Source organism: Hemitrygon akajei, chromosome 32 (assembly GCF_048418815.1).
Source record: "Hemitrygon akajei chromosome 32, sHemAka1.3, whole genome shotgun sequence".
NCBI lineage: Eukaryota > Metazoa > Chordata > Chondrichthyes > Myliobatiformes > Dasyatidae > Hemitrygon > Hemitrygon akajei.
Genome location: NC_133155.1, coordinates 12995673 through 13021176, shown reverse-complemented (window position 1 = coordinate 13021176; position 25504 = coordinate 12995673). Strand labels below are relative to the sequence as shown.

At 40.5% G+C, this 25504-nt stretch overlaps 2 protein-coding genes across 3 annotated transcripts in view; one reads left to right on the top strand and one right to left on the bottom strand.

Moving 5' to 3' along the window:
- Nucleotides 1-1847: 1847 nt before the first annotated feature.
- On the bottom strand, nt 1848-24937 carry ncdn (neurochondrin). 2 transcript variants are annotated; one of them, XM_073034611.1, is made up of 7 exons: nt 24894-24937; nt 23052-23187; nt 20158-21165; nt 14876-15117; nt 10983-11207; nt 6246-6388; nt 1848-3349 (listed from the first exon to the last, which is right to left on the bottom strand). In XM_073034611.1, the coding sequence occupies exons 2-7, from the start codon at nt 23175-23177 to the stop codon at nt 2913-2915; spliced, it is 2181 nt and encodes a 726-aa protein (XP_072890712.1). In that variant the 5' UTR covers nt 23178-23187; nt 24894-24937; the 3' UTR covers nt 1848-2912. The 2 variants fall into 2 exon arrangements, with proteins under 2 accessions (XP_072890712.1, XP_072890714.1); XM_073034613.1 differs by lacking the exon at nt 24894-24937 and adding an exon at nt 24536-24801.
- A 116-nt stretch (nt 24938-25053) lies between these two features.
- LOC140719630 (dyslexia-associated protein KIAA0319-like protein) overlaps nt 25054-25504 on the top strand; it is a 91614-nt gene continuing 91163 nt past the window's right edge. The window contains exon 1 of the mRNA XM_073034376.1: nt 25054-25286. The gene's annotated coding sequence lies outside the window, so the exon portion shown is untranslated. The remainder of the gene's footprint in view (nt 25287-25504) is intronic.

Here is a 25504-nt window from a genome sequence, read left to right as displayed (position 1 = left end):
TGACCAACCAGGGCCATCTTCTTAGTGGCTCTGGTCCAGGACTACAACCCATATTGTTCTGTAGCCAACATGAGAAAATATGCAGATGCTGGAAATCTAAAGCAACACACATCAACTGCTGGAGGAAGTCAGCAGGCCAGGCAGCATCTATGGATAACAGTAAACAGTCGACGTTTTGGGCCGAGACCCTTCATCAGATCAAGAGTCTTGGCTGAAAACATTGACTGTTTACTCTTTTCCATAGATGCTGCCTGACCTGCTGATTTCCTCCAGAACTGTGTATGTGTTGCCTTGCTCTATGGCCTTTGCCCTCAGCCTCATGCCTTTTGCTCTTTTCAACTCTGATTTGTTCAAATCAGTCGTACCAGGTGATCCAGACACAGCCTAACAAGATCATGGATTACTCCTCATTCAAGCCTGTGACTTAACATAATAATTAGCAATGGTCTCAGGTTTAGCAGATTATTAGCAGAAACTCCTTGTGTTCACATTTCAATTGCTCTGTTTAAGCTATCCCCACGCAAGAATCAGTTGGCGACTGCAACAACAGTCTCACAAAATGGCCGTCTCCATTTCCGTTCACTGATTATCTGGTAAGGCTGGCATTCTGAGATGGAGGAAGAAAGTAGCTGGGGGAGAGAGCAAATTAGTTGGGAGGGGAGGAAATGTGGTGCCATCTCTATCTCAGTTCTGCCTCTTCAATTGGGGATGGAGACATGGGGGCTGTAAGAGATGGAAGAAGGATCTTTCTTCCAGTAAGATGGTGGCATGCTTGGATGCAGCAGCCTCTCTGGTCCAAATAAAAAAGTGAAATTGTTTGTCATTTTTGGTATAATCGCAGGGCACTGCTGGTTATCAAGTATGGCAGGTCTACCCCACTAGCAGGGGACCTGGACTTATGCACTGTGATGCAGTGTGCTTTAGCCATGCGGCAAAGAAGGCGACAGAGGCGGTGAGCGGAGGCAGTGCGTGATCCAGCAAATGGTGAAAATGATTGACTTTGATGTTTTTATTGCGATCGCAAGACCTTGTTGGACATAGGTAAATGTACGTTTGTAGAATACTGTACTTCTGATTCACTGGCTCATTGGTGTGACTGACGGCAGGGGAGCTGTGCAGCCTCGAACCAGGCCCTTGTGCCTTAGGGTTGCCTGCTGCAGTCACTGGGGAGGGAGATACTGGAGCTGGCTGTGTGCTGCTGAATCCCATACTGGGTTGGGTGCTTTCCTTCCTGTTGGTGCTGCCCTCCAGTGTTTGCTCCCAGGAGGACAAGCTGGATTGCACTCGTCTCTGGTTATACTTGTACGAGTCAGGGATCTGTGGCAGCCTGTTCTTGCAGAAATGTAGCTCCAGGACAACATCCATGGGCCATGACACTCAGGGCCTTGGGCTATATTATTATTGTTATTTAGAATTTTTTTTTGTAACTGCATGTTTCTCTGCGATCATTATATGTGCTGCGGGTGACTGTTGGAGCTTTGATTTTGCATCTTGACTCCCAAGGAAAGCTGTTTCATTTCATATGGTTGGATGACAATTAAACTTGATTATTCATCACAATCCTCAGCCAGCTGTCTGTTCAGACCCTGGGTAATAAAACAACAGAGATAGAATCGAAAGGAATAAACATAAGAGGGATTTTGAATGTTTATGGATTTGAGTCACAGTATCCTGTCAAAAAAACACTCACTTAACTGGAACAGCAAGTTTCACAAGGCAGGTAACAATGAAGCCTGTGGAAACTCAAAATGAGCTGACCTGAAAACATTTGCTGCTTCAGTTTGAAACCTTACTTCACATGGATACATCCAGTCTTATTTCATTGTTTCTGGATAACAGTTGCTGGGAGAGTAAAAAAGTAATCATCCTTTATTTGTATCAAAATATTACTGCACAATTTATATTTTCCAACAACCCCTCTAACTTCATGGTTACTGTTAAACATAAAAGACAATACTTCAATCTGAACTAGCCAAAATACAGTAACAGCAATATCTTTGCAAAAGAAAGTTGAAAGATTTTACTCGAGGGTTAAATAGAGATTTTAACAATGCACATAAAATAGGGATTAACTATTGCACATAAACTTACACAGCCAACCAATAGATTGTTAAAGTCTGAATGAACCAAGAGACACCATTAAATATCTCTTTATAATTCTGTGGATATTTATGCACTTATTAACATCAATTCATTAAAAGCACCCAGTTTGCATTCAGTGCTGAATAAAATGTACTCTGAGACAGAGTTTTCTACTTTCTGTTCCAGCAACATAATGTATTCCAAAACCCAGATAATTATTTCCCTATATGCTTTTCAATTGTGGGCACTAACAGGCAAATTTCTAATTCAGGAGAGTTACACTGTGTACCAGCACTTTAATGTTGTGCACTCATTTTCGAGACTGTACAACCCAGCTTGAATTATTATTACAAGATATGGCAGCACAACTAATTTAAGAGTCAATCACATTGGTGTTTGACATTACAAACACACTGTAATTGTTTTTATATTATGCAATAATACATGATTCAATTTTTTGTAACAAGTTCACTTTTCGATCATACACTGCAGATGACAACATATCATCCTGACTTAAATATTAAAATTTAACTGATTATAGCTAAAACTTTTGCAACCAAGGGCAAAAGTAGATGAATGCGAGAAGATAAATCATGAGATTTCTTAGTTGTAAAAACATGCTGGGACAAAGCTGCTCCTTAGAGCAAAGAAAAACAGTGAACAATAAAACTTTAATTAGCAGAAAGAGCTCAAAATGTAAATTTCAAATAACTTGGTGAAAAAAAATATTCACAAGTAAATCTTTTCAGCTTTTGAAAACACAATAAAGCTTCCAATCTTTACATTGGTGGCTCAAACTGGGAAATTTAGGACAGCAAGTTTGGCCTTCTCTAATTTTCACAGAGAACCTGTTCCAAAATAGACATTCCATACAGGTTTGCTTTCTCCGCACCATTCTTCAATAACATAAAGTCTTTGCATGATTTATTGTTCTTTGCTAACTCAGCTAAAACAGATTGAAAGGCAGTAATAAGATCAGACTCTACAGTCACAGGGGAAGCTTGAGATAGCAAATCAAAAATATCATTCAACCATTCTGAGTCAATTATACTTTGTGGCAGCCATGGTAACAAAGGTATGCAGCTACCAAAAGCTTGCATTCCTAGAAACCAAAGCTCAGAAATTTGATCCCAAACTTCCTGGTACTTCTCAGTCTGGACAATCCATGTTCTTTGATCCATTTTTTCTCTTTGTATTGTGTGTGCTTTTGAAAGAAAGTGGATCGCCTCTTGGAAAAACCCTTTGGATACTGAGTCTCCCTGAAGCACTGAGAGAAAAGATTTTATTTTAATATACAAGCTGCAGAACACTCCTAATCACAAAACTCATATTCAAAGCCAGGCATGAAGAGGTCATCAGTCTCTGCTCCAAAACAGAAGTGTTCTTGGCTGTCATACAACTGTCCATATCTCTCCTAAAGCATTCCAACACGGCCTTAAAATACCTAACAAACATGTCACCAAGTCATTTGATCCATGTGCTCCGCAAATCCCACTCCTCATTATACAATTTTTGCACCTTTTTGCTCTCATCTGTCCCAGCATGATTTCTAGAAACACACACAAAGTGCTGGTGGAACACAGCTGGCCAGGCAGCATCTATAGGGAGAAGCACTGTTGACGTTTTGGGCTGAAATTTTAAAGATTTTAAGAGATTTGAAAGTAGGAGGGGGAGGGGAAAACGCGAAATGATAGGAGAAGACCAGAGGGGGTGGGGTGAAGCTGAGAGCTGGAAAGGTGATCGGCAAAAGGGATACAGAGCTGGAGAAGCAAAAGGATCATGGGACGGGAGGCATAGGGAGAAAAAAAGGGGGAGGGGAGCACCAGAGGGAGATGGAGAACAGGCAGAGTGATGGGCAGAAAGAGAGAAAAAAAAAGGAGGGGGAAAAAACTAAATATGTCAGGGATGGGGTAAGAAGGGGAGGAGGGGCAATAACGGAAGTTAGAGAAGTCAATGTTCATGCCATCAGGTTGGAGGCTACCCAGACGGTATATAAAGCGTTGTTCCTCCAACCTGAGTGTGGTTTCATCTTGACAGTAGAGGAGGCCATGGATAGACATATGGGAATGGGACGTGGAATTAAAATGTGTGGCCACTGGGAGATCCTGCTTTCTCTGGCGGACAGAGCGTAGGTGTTCAGCGAAACGGTCTTCCAGTCTGCGTCGGGTCTCACCAATATATAAAAGGCCACACCGGGAGCACCAGACGCAGTATACCACACCAGCCGACTCACAGGTGAAGTGTCGCCTCACCTTGAAGGACTGTCTGGGGCCCTGAATGGTGGTGAGGGAGGAAGTGTAAGGGAAGGTGCAGCACTTGTTCCACTTACAAGGATGAGTGCCAGGAGGGAGATCGGTGGGAAAGGGATGTGGGGGATGAATGGACAAGGGAGTCCCGTAGGGAGCGATTCCTGCTGAAAGCGGGGCGGGGGGAGGGAAAGATGTGCTTGGTAGTGGGATCCTGTTGGAGGTGGCGTAAGTTACGGAGAATTATACGTTGGACCCAGAGGCTGGTGGAGTGTAGGTGAGGACAAGGGGAACCCTATCCCGAGTGGGGTGGTGGGCGGATGGGGTGGGGCAGATGTGCGGGAAATGGGAGAGGTGCGTTTGACAGCAGAGTTGATGGTGGAAGAAGGGAAGCCCCTTTAGACATCTCCTTTGTCCTGGAATGAAAAGCCTCATCCTGAGAGCAGATGCGGCGGAGGCGGAGGAATTGTGAGAAGGGGATAGCATTTTTGCAAGGAACAGGGTGGGAAGAGGAATAGTCCAGGTAGCTGTGAGAGTCTGTAGGCTTATAGTAGATATCAGCAGATAAGCCGTCTCCAGAGATGGAGACAGAAAGATCAAGAAAGGGGAGGGAGGTGTCAGAAATGGACCAGGTAAATTTGAGGGCAGGGTGAAAGTTGGAGGCAAAGTTAATGAAGTCAACGAGCTCAGCATGCGTGCAGGAGGCAGCGCCAATGCAGTCTAGAAGAAGAAGATTTCTAGAAGAAGCTTTTCCTACCATTCTTGCACAATGACTTTGAACTTCCCACAAAGTTTCAATCTTGGCCTTCTCTTGTTCATCACAAGTACACATTGTCTTTTGACAATCTTATGAACAAACAAAAATCTTTTTGACATGCTTAAAACTACAAATAACTTTTAACTGTCTGACTTAAAGTTCAGGTGAGACCTTCTCCAAATGAACTTCTTAAGATATCCTTCACTACCACTCAGGAATCCAGCTCACAATTTCATAATTTCTTCTGTATTATCACTGGGGTTACAGCCAATAGTAGGCTAACTACTTATCCCAAGCTGCGTGTCACATTAATCCTCTACTAAAACAGCTTTCTTCCACTTTCAACCTTCATTGCTACCATTTTCATTATAAAGTCATTTCCCCATTTATCACCTCCAGTTAGAACTTGACCAACATTTTCCGGATTAACTTTCCACACTTTATCTGCTCATAAGATTAATGTCAAAATCAGATCAGGCATTCATTTTCACCAAACTTCAATAACTTAAATCACTAATCTCCACTCTCTTCAATGAACTAATTTCAAAATCTTTTGATGGACTTCTTTGCAAATCTCACCAAGGCTCTTGTATACAGAAAGTTTCCTCTAGCCTTGTCTCAATTCACATTTTCTGGCTTTTCAACATTGGCTCCATTGCATCACCCCATCACTGGCTTATCTTGACGATAGAGTCTTTACCATATTTTGGCCTGCACTTGCAATTTTCCAAACCAACAATATTTCCCCCTATATGTTCAAAATCAGAATTTATACATCCTCAAACCTGTCTTCTTTAACCACAGCTTCAAAAACTTTCCATAATTCTTATTCAGCATTTGCATTCTCAATAATTTGTACATTCTTGATAAGTGAAATAATTAAATTTAGACCAGTAAATCACAATATTGTGAACTTTGATGCAGTTTTCATTAGACTGATCATGAGTGACAACCCAGCTGATTTTTAAATTCTGATTCATTGTGCAAAATGATTTAAACTCATTTGCATTAGCACAGATGGACATTGCTTTAAAATGTCCTGTAATCTCTCGTCCCCAAAGTAGTGATATTTTATCGTCAATTTTACATTACATGCAAAATTGGAAGATTGAACAGTAATAATTGGTAAACGGATATATAACAATTTATCTACTCTGTACCTGGTGTGTCAGCGAATATGCGGCTAATCATTAATCCCAAAGTGGTGAAATTGGCAGCAAGAATCAGGAAACGCTGATTGTAAAGCAGTGACTGCAAGGACTCCATTAACAACTTAAGTAAAGATGAGAAGCACTCTTCCTCTCTGTAAAAAGTAAAATGAAAACAAGGGTGAGCAATGTTTTATTAAGAAAGGTGACCATAACAGCAAAAAAATCTGTACTTATTTTAAGATTTCCAATATTTTTGATTTTGTTTTTATAGGCTTCATCTGTTTTTCAGAGAGTTCCAAAATACTCTAACTTTCAAAGCAAAAATAAATCACCATTTCTGTGACAAGTGGGTGACCCATTATTTTTAAACAGTGACTCCTGGATTGTAGATTTTATCAGAAGAAACAACATCCCCTTGTGATTAATTTTATCAAGACCCCTCTCCCTTCTAGGCTTCACTGGATACAAGCATCATCTATCCAAGCTTTCCTCATTTCCTCAATGTCCCCATTTCAGATATTCAAGTTTTTCTATAATGAAGAAGCACTGGCAAAGCTAGGACACTAGATTCTATTTCATGCAAATAAATTTTAATATGTGGAGAGCAACTGATCAGCTCATTAGCAATGCCAACATAACAGAATTACCTGATGTTATACATGCAGTTATGATTTTTAATGGACAGTGATAATTTAGTTGGGCATCACAACCGACGACAGGGGTAAAGGGGGCATTAGGGTGGTTAGCATATTGATGGGAAATATTTGAAATGGTTTTAGTGAAACAGGATACCACCTGGACTAAACACTATCACTAAATCTTCTTTTATCTTCTAACTTCTTCTAAAAATACTACTAGACAGGTATATGGAGGAATTTAAGGTGGAGGGTTATATGGGAGGCAGGGTTTAAGGGTCAGCACAGCATTGTGGGCCAAAGGGCCTGTACTGTGCTGTATTGTTCTATCTTCTAAATATCATAACCCAATGTATACCTACTTTACCTTAATTATTAAGCCAGGGAATCAGTGCTGTCAGCATTCCAGAAGCACCACCATTTTTATCTCAAGATGCCAATAATACCATACAGGATTATGCTTAACACAGGGCAAAATGATCCCAACTACTAGATCAGATCAAGGTCTGCAGTCTTGCTGTATCAAGTGCTGAATGCTGGTGGTCAATTCATGGTACACAAGTTTATGGTACACCTGTCTGAGCCTCTATCTGAGACCCCTGCCAACGAGAAATCACTTTATGTCACTCCACATGGTATCAAGAAACAGTTTAAAAGACTGGACCCAACAAACTTCGAAAACCATATAGCCAGAAGTACTTCAGGATCAAATGTGTCAACACTGCCTGTCCCAGTGAGAACCAAAGAGGCAATATGGACTGAACATGCCATCAAGTATTCTGTTTTGTTGTGTTCCGTGTGGTACTGCCAAGCATTGGGGGCATAGTATGTTGGTGCCTGATTGTGTGGTGACATTTGTTCGCTGCCCCAGCACACCCTTGGTTGTGAATGCAAATGATGCAATTCACTGTATGTTTCAATGTACGTGTGATAAATAAATCTGAATCTCAAAGTAGCCCTGGTAGAAATGAAGTCAATGGCTATAAAGGGAAAAATGCTCCAGTGTCATTGGTCACACAAACATAGAGGCCTTAAGACCAATCTTCTTTAACTACTTTATCAATACTCCTCTTTATAAGACCAGAAGTAGGGAAGTGCTGGTGATGTTCACCATTCCAACCCTTTTGCAACTCATTAACAAGTGGAGCAATCTTCACCTACAGGCAGCAGCAGCCAAAATTCAGACATGGTCTGATAAGTGACAAGCGACTTTCACACCGTAACGTTGCTGACCATCTCCAATCACCTAACCATGATGTTCAATGGCATTACCACCACCAAGACCCTCACCAATAATGATTTTGAGAGGTCAGGTTCAAAATTGACCAGAAACTTATTTGCAACAGGATTAACCATTTGGTTCCTGAACCAACTTGTACAACCATAACAATTTCAATAAAGCAACACTATGAGCATTTTGCATTACAATGGACCTTTCTTTAAATTGTATTCTTCATTGTACAATTTGTTGTTAATATATTTCCCTTGTAAACGTTGTGTATCTAATGCTGTGCGTTTGTGATGCTGATGCAACTTTTTTGCTGCAACTGCACATATATAAACGTGTGCACTTGTCAATACACTTGACTTTTGATGTCAGTACTGTTCCTTGGCTGAGTATTTTGCTGCTCTATCTGTGCCAAGTTCACACAGCAGTTATCGTAATGCTATTACAGCTTAGGGTTTCGGAGTTCTGAGTTCAATCTCAGCATCCTCTGTAAGGAGTTTATACATCCACCCCATGGAAGGCTGGGGTCTTCTCCGGGTGCTCTGATTTCCTCCCCACAGTCCAAAGATGTACCGGTGAGGGTTAAATCGGGGCTTGCTGGGCAGCACAGCACAAAGGGCTGGAAGGGCCTATTCAGTGCTATATATCTAAAATAAACTCATGACACCCCAAAGTCATTCCTCTATTTCCAAGGCATAAGATAGGAACGAAATAGAATATTCCACACTTGCCTTTATTCGTACAGCTCCAATGATATTCAAGAAGCTTGACCCAATCCAGCACAAAACAGCTAGTTTCAATATACTCCATCCTCCAAAGGAAGAATTCATTACCTCCATCAATGTGTAGTGTGTACTGTAGCTATTCACTACAGTAATGGTTTTTGAGAGCACCTTCTAAACTATAGACATCCATCACCAAAAAGGGCATGGTTTCAACTGCTGCATGTTCTTCTCCTGACATGGATATTTAAAGTCATTCATTCATCTGTCTGCATGTTCTTCTCCTGACATGGATATTTAAAGTCATTCATTCATCTGTGCTGGATTGGAATCCAGTGCAAGTATTCTGTTTGAAGGGCTGCAGTGACTCAGGAAGGCTGCTTATCATCTTGGGGAGAATTGCAAGTGGTGACATTTAGAAGTTTGCCTTGGCATTGAACACTGAAAGGTATGCAAAGTAGAAAGCAATTTATCTTGCTCAATTATTGTTCTGGAAAATGTCCAAAATGTTGATCTTTTCACAGGAAAAATTACAAGTTTAAATAAAGCTGCAACTATGGGTTGGGTAATTTTAGCAGCTACTTGAGATCACTAAGCAAAGTTCAAGCTTCAATGCACCTGTTCTCTAGTTGTAAACTGAACTCTAATGGTAATAAAATGGCAATAAATTTGCAACTATACTTGGCAAAGTTGGTACTACATACTTAGTACTTCATACACTTCCAAGTAAATTTCTTGCAAAAAGGTAATCAAACTACCCTCTCCTTCCCTTTCTGGTCAGTACTGAGCCCCAGACTTTGGTGTTCCAGTCAACAGGGAGACGGCAAGAGAAAGGGGTTGAGAGGCAAAATAAACATAGAAACACAGAAAACCTACAGCACAATACAGGTCCTTCGGCCCACAAAGCTGTGCCGGTCATGTGCTTACCTTACAACTACCTAGGCTTTACCCATAGCCCTCTATTTTTTGAAGCTCCATGTACCCATCCAGGAGTCTCTTAAAAGACCCTATCATTTCCGCCTCCACCACCGTCACCAGCAGCACATTCCACACACTCACCACTCTCTGTGTAAAAAAATTTTACCTCTGACATCTGCTCTGTACCTACTTCCAAGCACCTTAAAATCATGCCCTCTCATGCTAGCCATTTCAGCCCTGGAGAAAGCCTTTGACTATCCACACGATCAATCCCTCTCATCATCTTGAACACCTCTATCAAGTCACCTGTCATCTCCCTGTCGCTCCAAGGAGAAAAGGCCAAGTTCACTCAACCTGTTCTCATAAGGCGTGTTCCCCAATCCAGGCAGGCAACATTCTTGTAAATCTCCTGTGTACCCTTTCTATGGTTTCCAGATCCGTCCTGTAGTGAGGCAACCAGAATTGCGCACAGTACTCCAAGTGGGGTCTGACCAGGGTCCTATATAGCTGCAACATTACTTCTCTGCTCTTAAACTAAATCCCACGATTGATGAAGGCCAATGCACCGTATGCCTTCTTAACCACAGAGTCAACCTGCGCAGCAACTTTGAGAGTCCTGTGGACTCGGACCCCAAGACCCCTCTGATCCTCCACACTGCCAACAGTCCTACCATTAATACTATAGTCTATCAACCACGAATGGAATGGCAGAGCAGACATAATGGGCCAAATGTCTAATTCTGTTCCTATGTCTTATGGATTGTTTTCACTACCCAGAAAACCCTTCTTTTCAATAATTTGTTCCAATGTATTTAATTTTTTCTAATATCTTCAAAGGCTCTTGAACCAAAGGGGATAACTTTGCTCAACGTCACTTGCCACATCATTGAAATGTTTCCACAATCAATGGATTCACTTCCAAGGACTCTTTACCTCATATACTCGAAATTTATTGCTCATTTATTATTATTATTATTATTATTATTATTTCTTCTTCTAGTATTTGCACAGTTTGTTGTCTTCTGCTCTGGTTGAACGTCCTAGTTGGGCAGCCTTTCATTGACTCTGTTATTGTTCTATAGATTTATTGAGAATGTCCACAAGAAAATAAATCACGGTATTATATATGGTGACATATGCACTTTGATAATAAACTTTACTTTGAAATTTTTGAACTTTAACTAATTTTCACAGAATTCTTCCATTATATTATAAACCTTCAGCTGAGATGGGTACTATATACCTGATCAGTGCAGGCTCAGTCACTACAAGATTAAGGAAAACTCCACAGGCAGTTCGGAGATTCATTTCGGGATCATCGGGTAAAGGTGGTGTATTTTGCCAAGAACTGAAGACCTTCCACTGTTGTGCAAAATAACGGTAAAGTAAAACATGAAACCCATGTGAAATTAAGATTCTTCGAGGAGCATCCTCAGCTGAAAGGTGACAAAATCCAGGTAACAAGAACCTGTAAGTAAAGACACACAATTAGTCAACCATCTTAAGTGGTCCCCAATATTAATAGAGGTTTTACTAGTAATTCTCAATTATCTTTCCCTAAGAAACTTCCGTTGGGCTACTGTAAAATGGGAGCATGATGCAAATCTGATTGAGAAGTTAGTAATATACATTTTTTTTGCATTTTGTAGAATAAAACATGAAAATCATTCAAACAGTTGACCATGTAATCTCATGACCCCATTCCACTGATCTGTTACTGCATACAGTACATATTTTTATCCCTCATCCCTGAAAATGATTGATTTTCAATAATGTGCAATAACTGCAACAATTGCAGAAACAAATGAACATCTGGCCAAACATCAAATTCTACCATTTCCAATGTTTTTTTTGCATTTAAGAATGCAAAACTTAGAAACTTTGATAAAATAACCCCTCCCAGATAAAATTACGAGTTTGTGTAATCTTTTGTAATTTCATCCTTGGAGTCCAAATATCACTCTTAAGAGTATTAAAAGCTTTATTATGCATAAAGCATTTACATGCTGTATTCCCAGTGCATTATAACCAGACCTCTGCATATTTTTACTGTAAAAAGATAAAAAGGCAACTTTGCATTTTACCTATTTCATGACATTTCATCTACATTTCATCTACATGGACAGACCACTATGTCCACATTTTGTTTAATAGATTAACATTTTTTAATTTTTTGTATCTATCTGAATTGCTTAAAATGTCAGCCAGCTCTATATTAGCAACTACCCTGGATAAGTGGGTTTTATGTAATTTATAAATATGGTTAATAGATCCGATCTCACACAAGTTCTCACTAGGAGATTTTAAAGATTTAGAAGATTAGCTTTATCTATCACATGTACACCGAAACAATTAAACACATAGTGAAATGCATCATTTTGCGTCAAATCAGATCAGTTGAGGATTGCGATAGGCAAATGCCACCATGCTTCTGGCGCCAACATAGCATGTCTACAACTCACAACTCCTAAATGTACATTTTTCGAACGTGGGAGGAAACCCACACGGGCATAGTGAGAATGTAAAAACTCCTTGCGAACAGTGGCAGGAATTCAACCCTCACCGTTGATCGTTCGCGCTGTAATAATGTTAAGCTATTGTGCTGTCCTGTTATAATGTTAATTATATTACTATAATTAAGCACCCTCAACCTCCATTCTGCTACTCAATTTCTTCATCAGATCAATAATTATTTTTCGATCCCACACACTCATAAACAGATTCTGAACTATAATATTTCACTGCTGATATCCCACAGGTGTTACCATATTTCACATGTACATACAGCCCTTGACAGCGTTATCTAAAAACACAGCAGAGAAATTTCATACATTGCTGATATCAGCCCAGCTTTACCTCTCTTGACCCCACTATCTCCAAGGCTTAGATCCCCAATAGCAATTGTAGGAACCATGTATCTGCTCTCTAACCACTTTCCAGCATTTATTGTGTTTATTATGGTAACTAGACACGAGAGGGGGCATGGTTAAAGTGAAGGGAATAAGTTACATATTCTTGTTTATTTCGTCGCAGTCTGTAGCTCGGGACCAGTGGAGGTCGTACCTTTTGTTGAGATAATGCTGAATGATGCCTATCTTACAAGGGTATGCTTTAAGTTTCGTCGCTTCAAGATTGTATGTTTGCTAATTGCTAATAAAGGATCAAATAAAGGATTGGACTTTTGAAGCAATGGTTAGAGCTGAGGGCGCGTCACGTAAGTGTAACAACTCTGTAGCGGCCACAGGCTAGCAGCAGTAGGTTTGTTTTGATTTTGAATTTTTGCAAGCATGTAACATAATTGCTGTAATTGTTCCAATGTACATTCAATTAGCTTCTCCACTGCAACCTAGAAGTACTATACTGCAATTACAAACTCAGTCCAAAAAGATGTTTTCATATTTTTTCATTTGTTTCATATAATTCAAAACATAGGTTATAAAGTATCATGAGAAGTTCATATTTCCATTTTAACTTGAATTATTTGTATATTCCAATATATTGTTGCAACTGATAAATGCTTCCCATTTTTCCATCTTTTGAATTTGTTTATGTGATTGGCTGAATAGTAAACTTGAAGATAATACAGATTGATGCTGAGGCTACCCTTGAAATGAGACCTGTTAGAAACAGGTGTTGGAAATGAAAAGGCTTACGGCAAAAGGGTCAGAAATTTTTTCTGGAGTTCCAATTGCATTTAACACATATTCCCCACCCCACTCTGATCTTACCGTCTCTGGCTACCAATAGTGTTTCAAAGTTCAATACTCTATTGAGGAAATTTTATCTTCTATGGTGATTTCACTAATTTCAGATAACCAGTATTTTCTGCTTATGTCAGAATTGTCCAGTTCTGCTGCAAAGTCATCATGTGTAGCATTAACTCAGTTTTTCTCTCATCATGAATACCGCCTAATCTAATGGGGATTTCCAGCATTCTCTGTTGTTTTAGATTTCTAGCAACTATTCTATGTTTCTCTGTTCCAGGTTTTATTTCTTTACACCTCTCTCTAATGTCTGCATTCAATTATGAACTAGATGCTACCAAGATAGTGTGACCCAAACAACTTTATTTTCCACCTTATCACAAACTTGCTTTTGTTCTTTCCATGCACTTTATGTCTTTTAAGCTCCTTCGTAATCATTCCGTTGCCGTCAACTCATCCCTTTCCAAGGCAAAAGTCTGAAGTGGAACAATCTTGTTACCATAATCTAATCTTTCAGAGAAGTCGTCAAAGTATAACGCACACCTTCATTTAGGCTGCCTATGTCTACTTACTCATCTTTAACCAAGCTCAGCACATTTGCTATCGATCTATGCCTGTCACAAATGCCCATCGATTCATAGGGAGATTCAGTACAGAAATCGGCCCTTTGGCTAACAAGTCCACAGTGATCACCAGCCATCCACACTAATCTTACATTAATTCTTTTGTAATTCTCCTCACATTCTCCCCATTACCTGCACGTTAAGGGAAATTTACTATGCTCGGTTAAGCTACCAATTTGCACATTTACGGGAAGTGGCAGGAAAATGGAGCATCCCAGGGAAATCCACAAGATCACAGGAAAAATAAGCAAAATCTACCTAGACAGCATCCAAGATCAGGATCGAATCGCGGCCCGGTGCTGTGAGGAAGTAGTTCTACCAGCTGTACCTTTAGATCGGACTATTCCAAAGCATTTCTCTCACAATCTACTCTCTCTTAACTTCAGTTCAAAATGTTTGGACCAGCTACAAAGACAACATTCAAGGCCCATCCATCCATCATCCACATGCATATTACCCTTCACATTAATCCATGACCTCAGTTCTCAAATTCAATATTTTTTTTGGCTACTTTAAAGCCCACTGAGATAAACACTCCTCCAATTCTGTGCCGTAAAGTATTCCTAACTTGCAACACTTCACCAGCGACAATCCTTCCTTCGCATGCCAGAGATCGAAAGACTGAAATTCTTTGCAGTTAAAACATTTAGATGGTTTAATGTAAATCTTATTGTTGAGACAATAAAAGTATATTATAATATGGACCTTAGCCATACACTGGTCCACATAGAAGATGCAACATAATAATGCTCATGGCTACAAGTTTGATTAAGTAGACTGCAAAATGTATTATTGTATTCTTTTCTTACCTCAAAGCATCTTTTGACCAAGTTTTTGCCTCAGAAGGATCAGTCAGAGAGAGCTCCTTTACTTCACTGTCTATGTCATTTGATCTAAATGGGCATTCAAACAGCATCTGAGCATACCGGATCAGTAAAGGCAGCACTTCACAGATTTCATCCTTTAGTGCAGAAGTCTCTTCGGCCATCCACGCACCCAGGGCTCTGACTGAGGCAAAAACAAATGGGTCTCTCAGCTGTTCCTCATTCACCTGCATTGGTGGAAGAATTTTAAGAGAAAATTTTATTGTCACATGTTTAACAAATAACTAGAAGTAAGAAATTCTAATTTAAAGGAATTGTTGGGAATACTCAAAATATAATGCAATGAACAAGCTTTTGATAAGAAATTCTCATCAGTAACTTGAAAATCATCTGTTGATATCATGTCTCAGTACTTGCTTTCGTGTAACACCAAAATATATGAAATAACATGAGATAACATGGCAGCACAGTAGTGTAGTGGCTAGCATAATGTGTTACAGTAAAATCAGGTTCAATTCCTGCCGCTACATATGAGGAATTTGTATGTTCTCCCTGTGGCCATGTGAATTTTTTCTGGGTGCTCTGATTTCCTCCCACAGTCTAAAGATGTACTGGTTGGTAGGTTAATTGGACATTGTAAATTGTCCTGCGATTAGGCTAGGATTAAATCAGGGGATTGCTGAGCAGCGTGGCTCGAAGGGCCTATTCAACATTACACCTCCATAAATAAAGTACTGCTGCTTCCCAAAGAGAAAATTTTCCCAGAGTAAATAGCACAATTGAAGTCCCAAGATCACATGCATATTTCAGTTATACACTAGACCACAAGCTACACGCAACTCCATTCACATCTGGCAGTAAATGAACTCCTAAGTGATGTTTGTTAGTTATTGATTTCAGTTACACCCATGGGCCAATTTTGATGTTTGTGTTGTCCAAACTGAATCTATGGTTGTCAAAAGCTGCTTCAAATATATCAATGGTAAACACTCCAATCACCCCACTTACCTTCTCCTTCCTAATCTGATTGTGCATCGGGAGAGTTCCATTCACATTAAATTGTTATGTAATTTGGATTCCAAACAATAATTAAGAGTTTTCTTACACAAAATGCCTTCATTTAAACTGCATCAAATCATTATTAAATTTACATTAAAATATGCATTAAATACGATGAAAGTACACAATTGGATTGGTGTAATGAACTGCAGAATGCACCACAAAATCTGTGTAAGCATTGTGCAAACATATGTTACTTTCTGCAATTACTCTTCCCACCAAATTTAAGTAAGGAACGATATTATAAGTTACATCAATACAAAACAAATAATGAACTATGTAACACACACAAAATGCTGGTGGAACACAGCAGGCCAGGCAGCATCTATAAGGAGAAGCACTGTCGATGTTTCGGGCCGGGACCCTTCTCCTTATAGATGCTGCCTGGCCTGCTGTGTTCCACCAGCATTTTGTGTGTGTTGTTTGAATTTCCAGCATCTGCAGATTTCCTCATGTTTGTTCTTTAAATGAACTATGTAAACAGCATGAACACCGCATTCTGACAATAAATCACTGACTGCAGGATTTCTTCATCACTGAAAATCCAGCCACAGAAAGTTTAAGGCAAAAATGGAGGCTATTCAGCCCATTGTATTTAACACTGGTTGAAGAAATGCTACTCAGTCTGCTTCCATCTTCTAGCACCAGTCTGTAACCATGTAAGTACCGGTAGGTCACACCTCAAGTACATAAACAGTATATATATATGCTTTTTAAATATGGTGAGGGGTTTTACCTCACTACCCTACAAGGCAACAGGCTCTGACATTAAGTGAAATTATTTTTCCTAATCTCCGATCTAATCCTTTGACTAATTATTTTAAATCTGTACCTGTTTTCTGTTGCTTCTACTGTGGAAAATAGGTGTTTCCTATTCACTCTATCTAGATCTCTCATAATCATACATTTCAATTAAACCTTCTGTGATTCCAAATTAAAAACTGTAAACATATCATATCTTACCTTGTTTCTACAATCTTCCTGTCCTACAATAAATCACATCTATTCCTCTTCAATATAATAATTACCAATTCTCAGTAACGTGCTGACCAGAGCTGTGATCTAATGAATGCTATATACAGCTATAGCATAATTATTCCTATTCTTACAATGTTTGCCTTGGTCAGTAAAGTGTCCTGTGTCTTTTTAAACACTTTCTGTACCTGTCCAGTTACCTTGGAATTCTGGTCAAACATTCCAGGATTCTTTTGCTTTCCATACCAAACATTTAATCTGTATTTCATTGGTTTGCTGCATCTTCCCAAATTACATATTTCACACTTGACTGGACTAAATGTCATTTGCCACTTTCTTGCTTATATGAGCAACTTGTTTACAGTGCCTTGAAAAAGTATTCAGACCCTAGCCCTTTCTTCACATAAGTAAGTATTACAACCAGGGATTTTGATCAATGTGACTGACAATTTAAAATGGGGAAGTGAAGATATGTTTAGTGATAGGGTCCCTTTGGAGATAGCGGTAGTTGCGGAAGATAATGCGTTGGATGCAGAGGCTGATGTGGTGATAGGTAAGGACGAGAGGGACTCTCACTGTTACGACAGTGGGAAGATGGGGTGAGTGCAGATGTATCAGAAAAAGCCATGGGGATGCTTTTCAGCAGAAGCAACTGTAAATCTGGCCAGGATTGATAAGAAGATGAATGTTGCTAAATAGAAAGAAATCCTGGATAAAAACCAGCTAGCCTCTGCCAGAAAGCTTAAACTAAAGAAGTTGTTTTGTCTTTCAGCAGGACAACAAGCCAAAGCACACTGCCAGAGCAACCATGGAGTGGCTTCAAATGAAGAAAATTAACGTCCTTGAGTGGCCCAGTCACAGTCCTGACCTTAGCCCAATCGAAAATCTCTGGCAAGACCTCAAGATGGCTGTCCACTCATGCTCCCCAACTAACCTGGTACAGCTTGAGCAATTTTGCAAGAATTAGCAAATCTGGCTCCGTCATGTTGTGCAAAGCGAATAGAGACTTATCCAAAAAGACTACTATAATAGCTGCAAGAGATGGTTCAACTAAATACTGAGCAAAGGGGAATGAATACTTTAGAACTGCTGACATTTCAGTTTTTGAATTTTTAGTTTTTCCTGCTTTACAATTTTCTGTTTTTTGGGCTCTACTGTGATAAAAGGAGTATGTGATTCACAAATGAAAATTCTCAGTTAAATGGATCAAAATCCTGGTTTATGTGAACAAAGGGTTGGTGGGGAGGGGGGGGGGGTGTTGAATACTTTTGCAAGGCACTGTAAGTTTTCCTACTAGCTAAGCCTCCATGTTAACAGTCAATCACATGACCAGTTCTGCATCATCTCTGAACACCTTCAACGTCCCTCCACTGTACAATACCCAACAGTTAACACTAAATTACTAACAGGCTTGAAAATTGCAAAGTGACAAGTACTCTTACCGTTGGTAACAGCCTTCCATTCATAAAAAAAACATTAATCAACTGTCACACTTTATTCACAGCTGCTGAGCCAATTTTGGATTTAATCTGCCACAATTTTGGATCACAGGGGACTCCAATGCATTTTTTTAAACAGTTCTTCACAAAGGAAGTATCAAAAGCCTTATTAAAACCAACACACATGTGCAACACTCACTAAATGCTGGAGGAACTCAGCAGGTCAGGCAGCATCTATAGAAATGAACAAACAGTCATCGTTTACGGCCGAGACCCTTCTTCAGGACTGGAAAGGAAGGGGGACGACGCCAGAATAAAAAGGTGGGAGGAGGGGAAGGAGGATAGCTGAAAGTACGTGAAGCCACTTCACGTGAGAAAGGTAAAGGATTAGAGCTGGGAAAGAGAGTTGGTGCCAGAGGAGAGAGGAGGGTTGGAGTGTTCAGGGAAAGTGGGGTGGGAGAAGATGGAGGCTCTGAGAACCCAAGAGATGACGGTGGAGCCTGAAAGACCTGGGTTTGGAGAGTGGTTGCGGGGGAATGGGGACCTGGGGACCCAGGAGCAACAATGAAAGTTTTTGCCTGGATGTGCTAGTCAAAATCCAGGCTGGAGCCAGAGCCAGAGCCAGAGACCGCACAGTTTGCAGTCTGAAGGCATCCAGCGTCGTCAGAACCAATAGTGACGGCGGTGGAATCTGGGGTCTGGATCCGCTCGGGGTCACTGGAACAAGGTTGGCGTCAAAGTGTCACCAGTCCAGAGGCAGCCAGGGCCTTCGAAGCTGGTGTTGGAGTTGGCGAGATCCGTGGTCATCCAATCGAATCAGAGTCCAAGCGGGAGACAGCAGGGACCATGGTTTAGGGGTGTTGAAGGCTGTCAGAAACAAAGTTAGTGATTGCGGGATCTGCGGTCTGGAGACAGGTGATCTTAATGGATGTGAGGAGGGTGAAGAAATGGCAGATGAAGACATGGATCTGGCAGAGGATGAAATGTTAGAGAGATCCATGACAGACGGAGGAGAGTACGTGCTGGAGCTGTGACAAGGCCCACCAGGTATCACATATAACTTGGAAGGAGAAGCCATGGGAGAAGCAGTCAATTGACTGTGAGTACCTGGGAAACTCGGTGAATCCAAACCAAGAGAACTGAAAGCCATGTGGCAGTACAGCAGAACTGTGGTTTCCTTCCACGTTCCAAAAGTGTGTGGGCTCAGCAGTTAAATGACTACTGTAAATTGCCCCTGGTGTGTAGGCAAATGGTTGAAGCTAGGGGAAGTTGATGAGAATGTGGACAAAATAAAAAAACAAGATGGGATTAATGTAAAGTATATGGGTAATTGGTCAAAGGGCCCCCCTGCTTGTTTTGATTTTATTTGAAGTAGCTGTTTCTAGTTCTCTTCTGCCCAGTTCTCCTTTGTCTAATATGACTCAGTCTTTATCCTAAATCAGTTTTGCATGTTTATTCACAACGTTACCTCTGTCCTTTTCTATGACAATGCTAAGCCTAACTGGATTATGATCAATTTCACAAAAATTGCTGTTTATTGTACTCATTCCTACCTTTTTCATTCCACCTGTCCAGACCCTACTCTCTTGTTGGGCTTGCAACACGCTGACTGAAAATGTTCTACCGAACGTGATTAAGGAATTATGAACCCTTTTAAACTGACTGCTTCCTGGTCAGTATTAGATTAGTGTTAGGGTCATTACAATGACCACTACTACTGCCCAAATCGGAGACAAAAAGAAACACGTTTAAAAATGCAGTTAATTCTGATGATAAATCATTTTCCATACTCACTTGCTTAAGATAGCCAATGATTGCTCCAAAAGCCTCCACCATTATTTTTACTAATTGTCCACTTTCAGCTTCTGTTAGATGAACTTTATCGTCAAGCACACAAACCATCATCCCAAACTCAATTATACTGTAACACGCGGTGATGACATCTGGTTTAGAGTAAGTTGCCTCAAGTCCAGGATCTTCCAAACAAATCCGTACTTCCACACAGGCTAGGTTCACTATCAATGTCAAGAATTTAATTCTCGTGTCATCGTTTACTGCTAAAAGCCAGTCTGAACCATACACAGCCAACAAAAGTCCAGCAAGTTTCAGTGCTGGATCTCTCTGTGAGATACTCAGTTTACTGTTCAGTATACTGAAGAGACCAGTGTAACAGTTCTTCAAGCATGCAGTGAAGTTAGGGTCCTCTTTCAGGATACACATGTTAGGTAGAAAATGCTGCATTATGTTACACAATTCAAATTTCCGGTTACCTTCTTCTGCAGCAAACTGTTCACTAAGCACGTTGCATACTTTCAAGAGTTCTGGTTTAGAAGTATTCCAACATATATTTTCCATTGCATTCAGCAGACTGACAAGTAGACGCAATGCTTTCTCACAACCATGACATTGGTTTATATAAGCCTGACATAATGCAGACACTGTTCCTTGAGTTACTAATTGCCTTTGTCCTTCAGAACAGGCAGAAAATGCCTGAAGACACTGATAAGAATCATCAATCATTGATGTGAAGGTGGTAATATCTGCTCCAGGTTCCATTTGCGAACTGATGACTTCATTGAAAATGGGAATTTTGTTGAACATTTCAGGGTGAGTAGCCATTTCTGGACTTGTGGAAAAACATGCAAAAAGAGTCAAGCCGAGAGCTCGAAAGATTTGATTGGGACAGCCACTGGGTGATTCCTTGGTGATAAGCAGCCTGCTTGGGAAAGAGAATCCGATAGCACCAAATATTCGTCGTCGAGTTTCTGCATTGGTTTCGCTTGCTTTCACCACTTTGGTCACCTAATATATAAAAAAAAGACAATTTATTGTTGAACACTGATAAACAAGTGCATTGCGACTATCTACGTAACTATTTTCTACATCCTACTTGAAATCTGAGTCAATTTGAATTTACACCCAGCAATCTGGATTATAATCCAAATTATTATGAAAATACACTAACACAAAAGGTTAAATTATCAGGACACCAAATATCCAGGTAGTTGAAACCCCTATTCAGGCAAATCTGCATTGAGTGCACTAAGATTAACATATTCTTCCCCAGATAGTATGCAACAACTCCAAACAAATTTTGTCTAAACCTACACTCATTAGCTTGGGCCTTTGATTAACATCTATTAACAAGATTCTATAAATTAAGGATTTCTGTCTATGCTAGGTGGCCCATTCACTTTTGTGCCATCATGAACAAACTAAATTCCAATTTACCACTAGTTAATAACATTCAATTTTAGATAACCTTTCCATAGCCTGGACCATAAGCATAATACAACATTCACCTTACAAAGAAAAATCCCTAGAGAGTCTACAGGTAGAATTAAAAGCATGGCTGTGGAGATAATAGATTCCCTGAAAGATGAGCATAGCCACCTGTGGTTGGAACCAAAGAAAATCTGCGAAATGTCTGGTGTTGTCCTGAGTCTTATACAAATTAACAAGGAAGGGGGTTTTGGAGGTCTTAAAGTTCATGAAGGTGAATAAATCCCTAGGATCTGAGCTGGCGCCTTCTCAGACTTTGTAGGAAGTTAGACAAGAAATTGTGATGGCCCTTGCAGAAATTTTTATATCTCCAGCCAAAAGTCAGACCGGAGAATGGCTAATGTGGTGCCATTGTTTAAACAGTGTAGCAAAAACTAGGAAACCTCAAGCTTATCAGTCCAACAACAGTGATAGGTAAATTACTGCCAAAGATCTGATTCGGGGCAGTCAGCATGGCTTTGTGTGTGGGAAGTCATGTCTGACAAATGTCTTGGAGATCTTCAAGGAGGGTAGTGGATGTTGTCTATGTGGACTTTAACACAGCCATTACCAAGATCCCTTATGGTAGGCTAGTCTGGATGGTCAGATAGTATAGAATATGGGAGAGATCGTAGATTGGATTCATAATTGGTTCATTGGTAGGAAGAAGACGGTGATGGTTGATGGTGGCTTCTTGGACTGGAAGCCTGAGTTTACAGGTGAGGCTCAAGGGTCGTGATGGGACCTTTGCCGGGCACATTAGCAACATTTAAAAGGCATCTAAATAAGTACATGGATAGGAGAGGAGTTGAGGACTACGGGCCATACATTGGCAGATGGGACAATCCCACTAGACAATACAGTCAGAATGGACAAATTGGGTCAAAGGGCCTGATTCCATGTTATATCATCATCATTACGTGCTGTGTTGTATGACACATGCAATCATGGACCCGTGACCATGATTGTTCTTGGCATTGCCTTCTTCTGGTCAGCTTCTTTACAAGACGGAAAACCCCAGCCATTATCAATTCTCTTCAGAGACTGCCTGGCGTAACCAGGACTTGTGATATGCATCAGGTGCTCATACATCCATCAACCAACTGGTCCCATGGCTTGAGTGACCCTGATCTTGGGGCTAAGCATGATGACCCACAGGCTAGAAGAAGGAAGGAGTGCCCTATACCAACTTTCAGAGATGTATCTCCATCCTGCCACCCATTATGTTATATGACTGATGCTAAAAAGAATCTACTTACTTAATAGGATGATGATCCACATAAACCAAAGTAAATGCAACATATTTGATAACTTGAAACATAAACTCATTGCGTACACTGTGAATCTCAGGTGGAAACTTATTGTTTGACTTATTGTCAGAATATCAAAACCACCAAATTAAAACTGGTGAACTGAAACATTCTTACCAGTAAAAGTGCTGCGAACTGTTCACTGTCATTTTTTGCATCATGTAGAACTTTAAGACATCGTTCCAGTATCTTATTATTCGCCTCCTTTTCAGTTTCAGGTGTTTTCTCTGAAGTTGAAGTCATTTTAAGCAATCTGAATAGCAATATAAAAAGAAAGCAAATACCAAAAAAAGTTACTCCAAAAATGACAAATATTGTGTAGAACTACAGACTCCCAAAGGACTTGGGTAGGTGAAAACTGGGTGGGTTGCCCTGAGCTTCCCACTGCCTGCTACATTAATTCCACAACGTAATTTGACCTTTCTGTAATGTCACATTGGGAAACACTTTTGCCAAGAACAATCATAGTCATGAGGTCATGATCATCTATGTCATACGACATGAAACATGATGATGATAAACACAACCACATCTTCCGTCAGGACACACTGCAGCCTCCTGGACTAAAAACTAAATTCTACAACTGCAGGTAACTTGATTTCTTGGACTGCATCAGTCATCCATCTCTGATATTAGCTCAGTATGTTTTATTATCCTTTCTCACTCTCTCTCTATGGGAGTGGAGGACGTGCCCAGCCTGATATACTGGGTATGCCCTCCTGCTCTGTATTTTCAACTCTCAGATTTATTTGTTCATGTCCTTATTCTCTAGTTATTCTCATTCACTCATTGACCAGATAATGTGTTTATGGTTTATCCCATAATCATCCCAGTTCCACTCCTTCCAGCAGCTTAACAAGCCTCTTTTGTTTCTCTTTCAATCTGGCCTGAAATAGTAACTGTTTCTTTTCCCACAGTATTTCCAGCATTTTCTGTCTTTGTTTTGGATTGTCAGCATCTGCAGTTTTTTAAAATTTTCGAACACAAGGGATGACACATTTTTACCCAATGTCATTCTTTTAGGAAGCATATTCAGAGTAGATGCCGGAACCATGAAAAAATGCAGCTTTTCTAAATACTGAGCTTCTTAACCATCTCATACTTTAAGTCTCTACTACCACTGATGACTATTGCTCAGTTTTTATATTGTTAAAATATTCTTTTTGATTCACCGATTTGTAAGATGTACAATGCCATGGATAGATATATTAGAACACATAGAACACTTAACATTTTTGTAGATATAACAAAAGTGAAAAAATAGGTTTAAAAATTATATATATTATCTGCATTATAGTGTAACTTAATATATGACAGTGTTCAATGAAAGAAAAATATGCAAAGATGATTTATGCCTTTAACATTAGGCACAAAATGTCGGAAGAACTCAATAGGCTAGGCAGCATCTATGGAGAGAAATAAGACAGTCAACGTTTCGGCTCAAGACCCTTCATCTTGGCCTCGACCTGTTTAGATGAAAGGTCTCGACCCAAAACATTTACTGATCCCTCCACTGATACGGCCTGACCTGCTGAATTCCTCCAGCATGTTGCGCGTTGCCCCAGATTTTAGCACCCGCAGTTCCTTGTCTCCATAATTACATTGTAAGCGATCAAGAACTTTTCAAAGACAAGCGGTGAATCTTCACTATCACGGAACTCAACGGGACAGGCAGCATTTATGGAGGAAAATGAACTGTTGACGTTTCGGGTCGAAGCCCTTCATTTGGATTGCAGTTGAGTATAACATCACTTCATAAGGTTTTCCAACAAACCACACTCCCTCACTGCTGTGCTGCCTCGAGCCGTCACATAATCATATTCAAGCACCAAACAAATAAGTGAAATGAATAGTAAAAGCACTCCCTATCCATTTTTCTGATTAACTAACTTCTCAGACACGAAATTGATGTTTCAAAAAAAAGACAAAACCGACCAAACCACAAAATACAAAACGCACCTCGCTCCTCCACAACATCCGGGCAATAATGACCTCTCGCCCCGAATAACGTAAACCAATCAGACGCTCCGAACTGCTCTCCCCTTGACCAATAGGAACGTGGCCCATTCCTCAGGCAGCTGTCAGCATGGCCAGAGCCAGGCGATCGTGAACTTTCACCCCGGCAACGTCAACCAATCAATGGCACGCAAACCCGGAGGGCCAGATCAGGATTTCACCCCCCCAGCAACCGTCTCTAAGTGCCGGTGGTGACCGGCGAATTCCGGGGCCCGGTTCCTACAGACCCAGCTATGTTCCGAGACCGAGTCATGTTGGAGACGGAGGTGCTGCCAGGAGCAGCGACGTTCCTCCCTTCATCGACGGTGAAGCTGCAAGCTGGCGGCAACGTTGCAGGTGACTTGCGGTCTAAACCTCCCCCCTTGGCGCAAAGAACAGGCTTGACCTCCCGCTGCAGGAATGGCTTTTATTACTTGATCCATTTAGACAGCTCGACCTGACCCTGATGCATAACTTGCTCGCGGGGAATAAAGATCCCGTCTCCGACAGACCGCCGCTTAATTCTATCTATGCCTCGTCACTGTGCTTCATTCTCGCATTTCGTCCCAATAGCA

Excerpts from the sequence above, each read along its gene's own strand:
- ncdn (XM_073034611.1), bottom strand. The coding sequence starts at position 23,177 with ATGACTTCAACTTCAGAGAAAACACCTGAAACTGAAAAGGAGGCGAAT. Across the intron at positions 21,166-23,051 it reads AGTTCGCAGCACTTTTACTG|GTGACCAAAGTGGTGAAAGC; the intron begins GTAAGAATGTTT and ends TTTATATATTAG. Across the intron at positions 6,389-10,982 it reads ACTGAGCCTGCACTGATCAG|AGAGGAAGAGTGCTTCTCAT; the intron begins GTATATAGTACC and ends TACTTTTTACAG.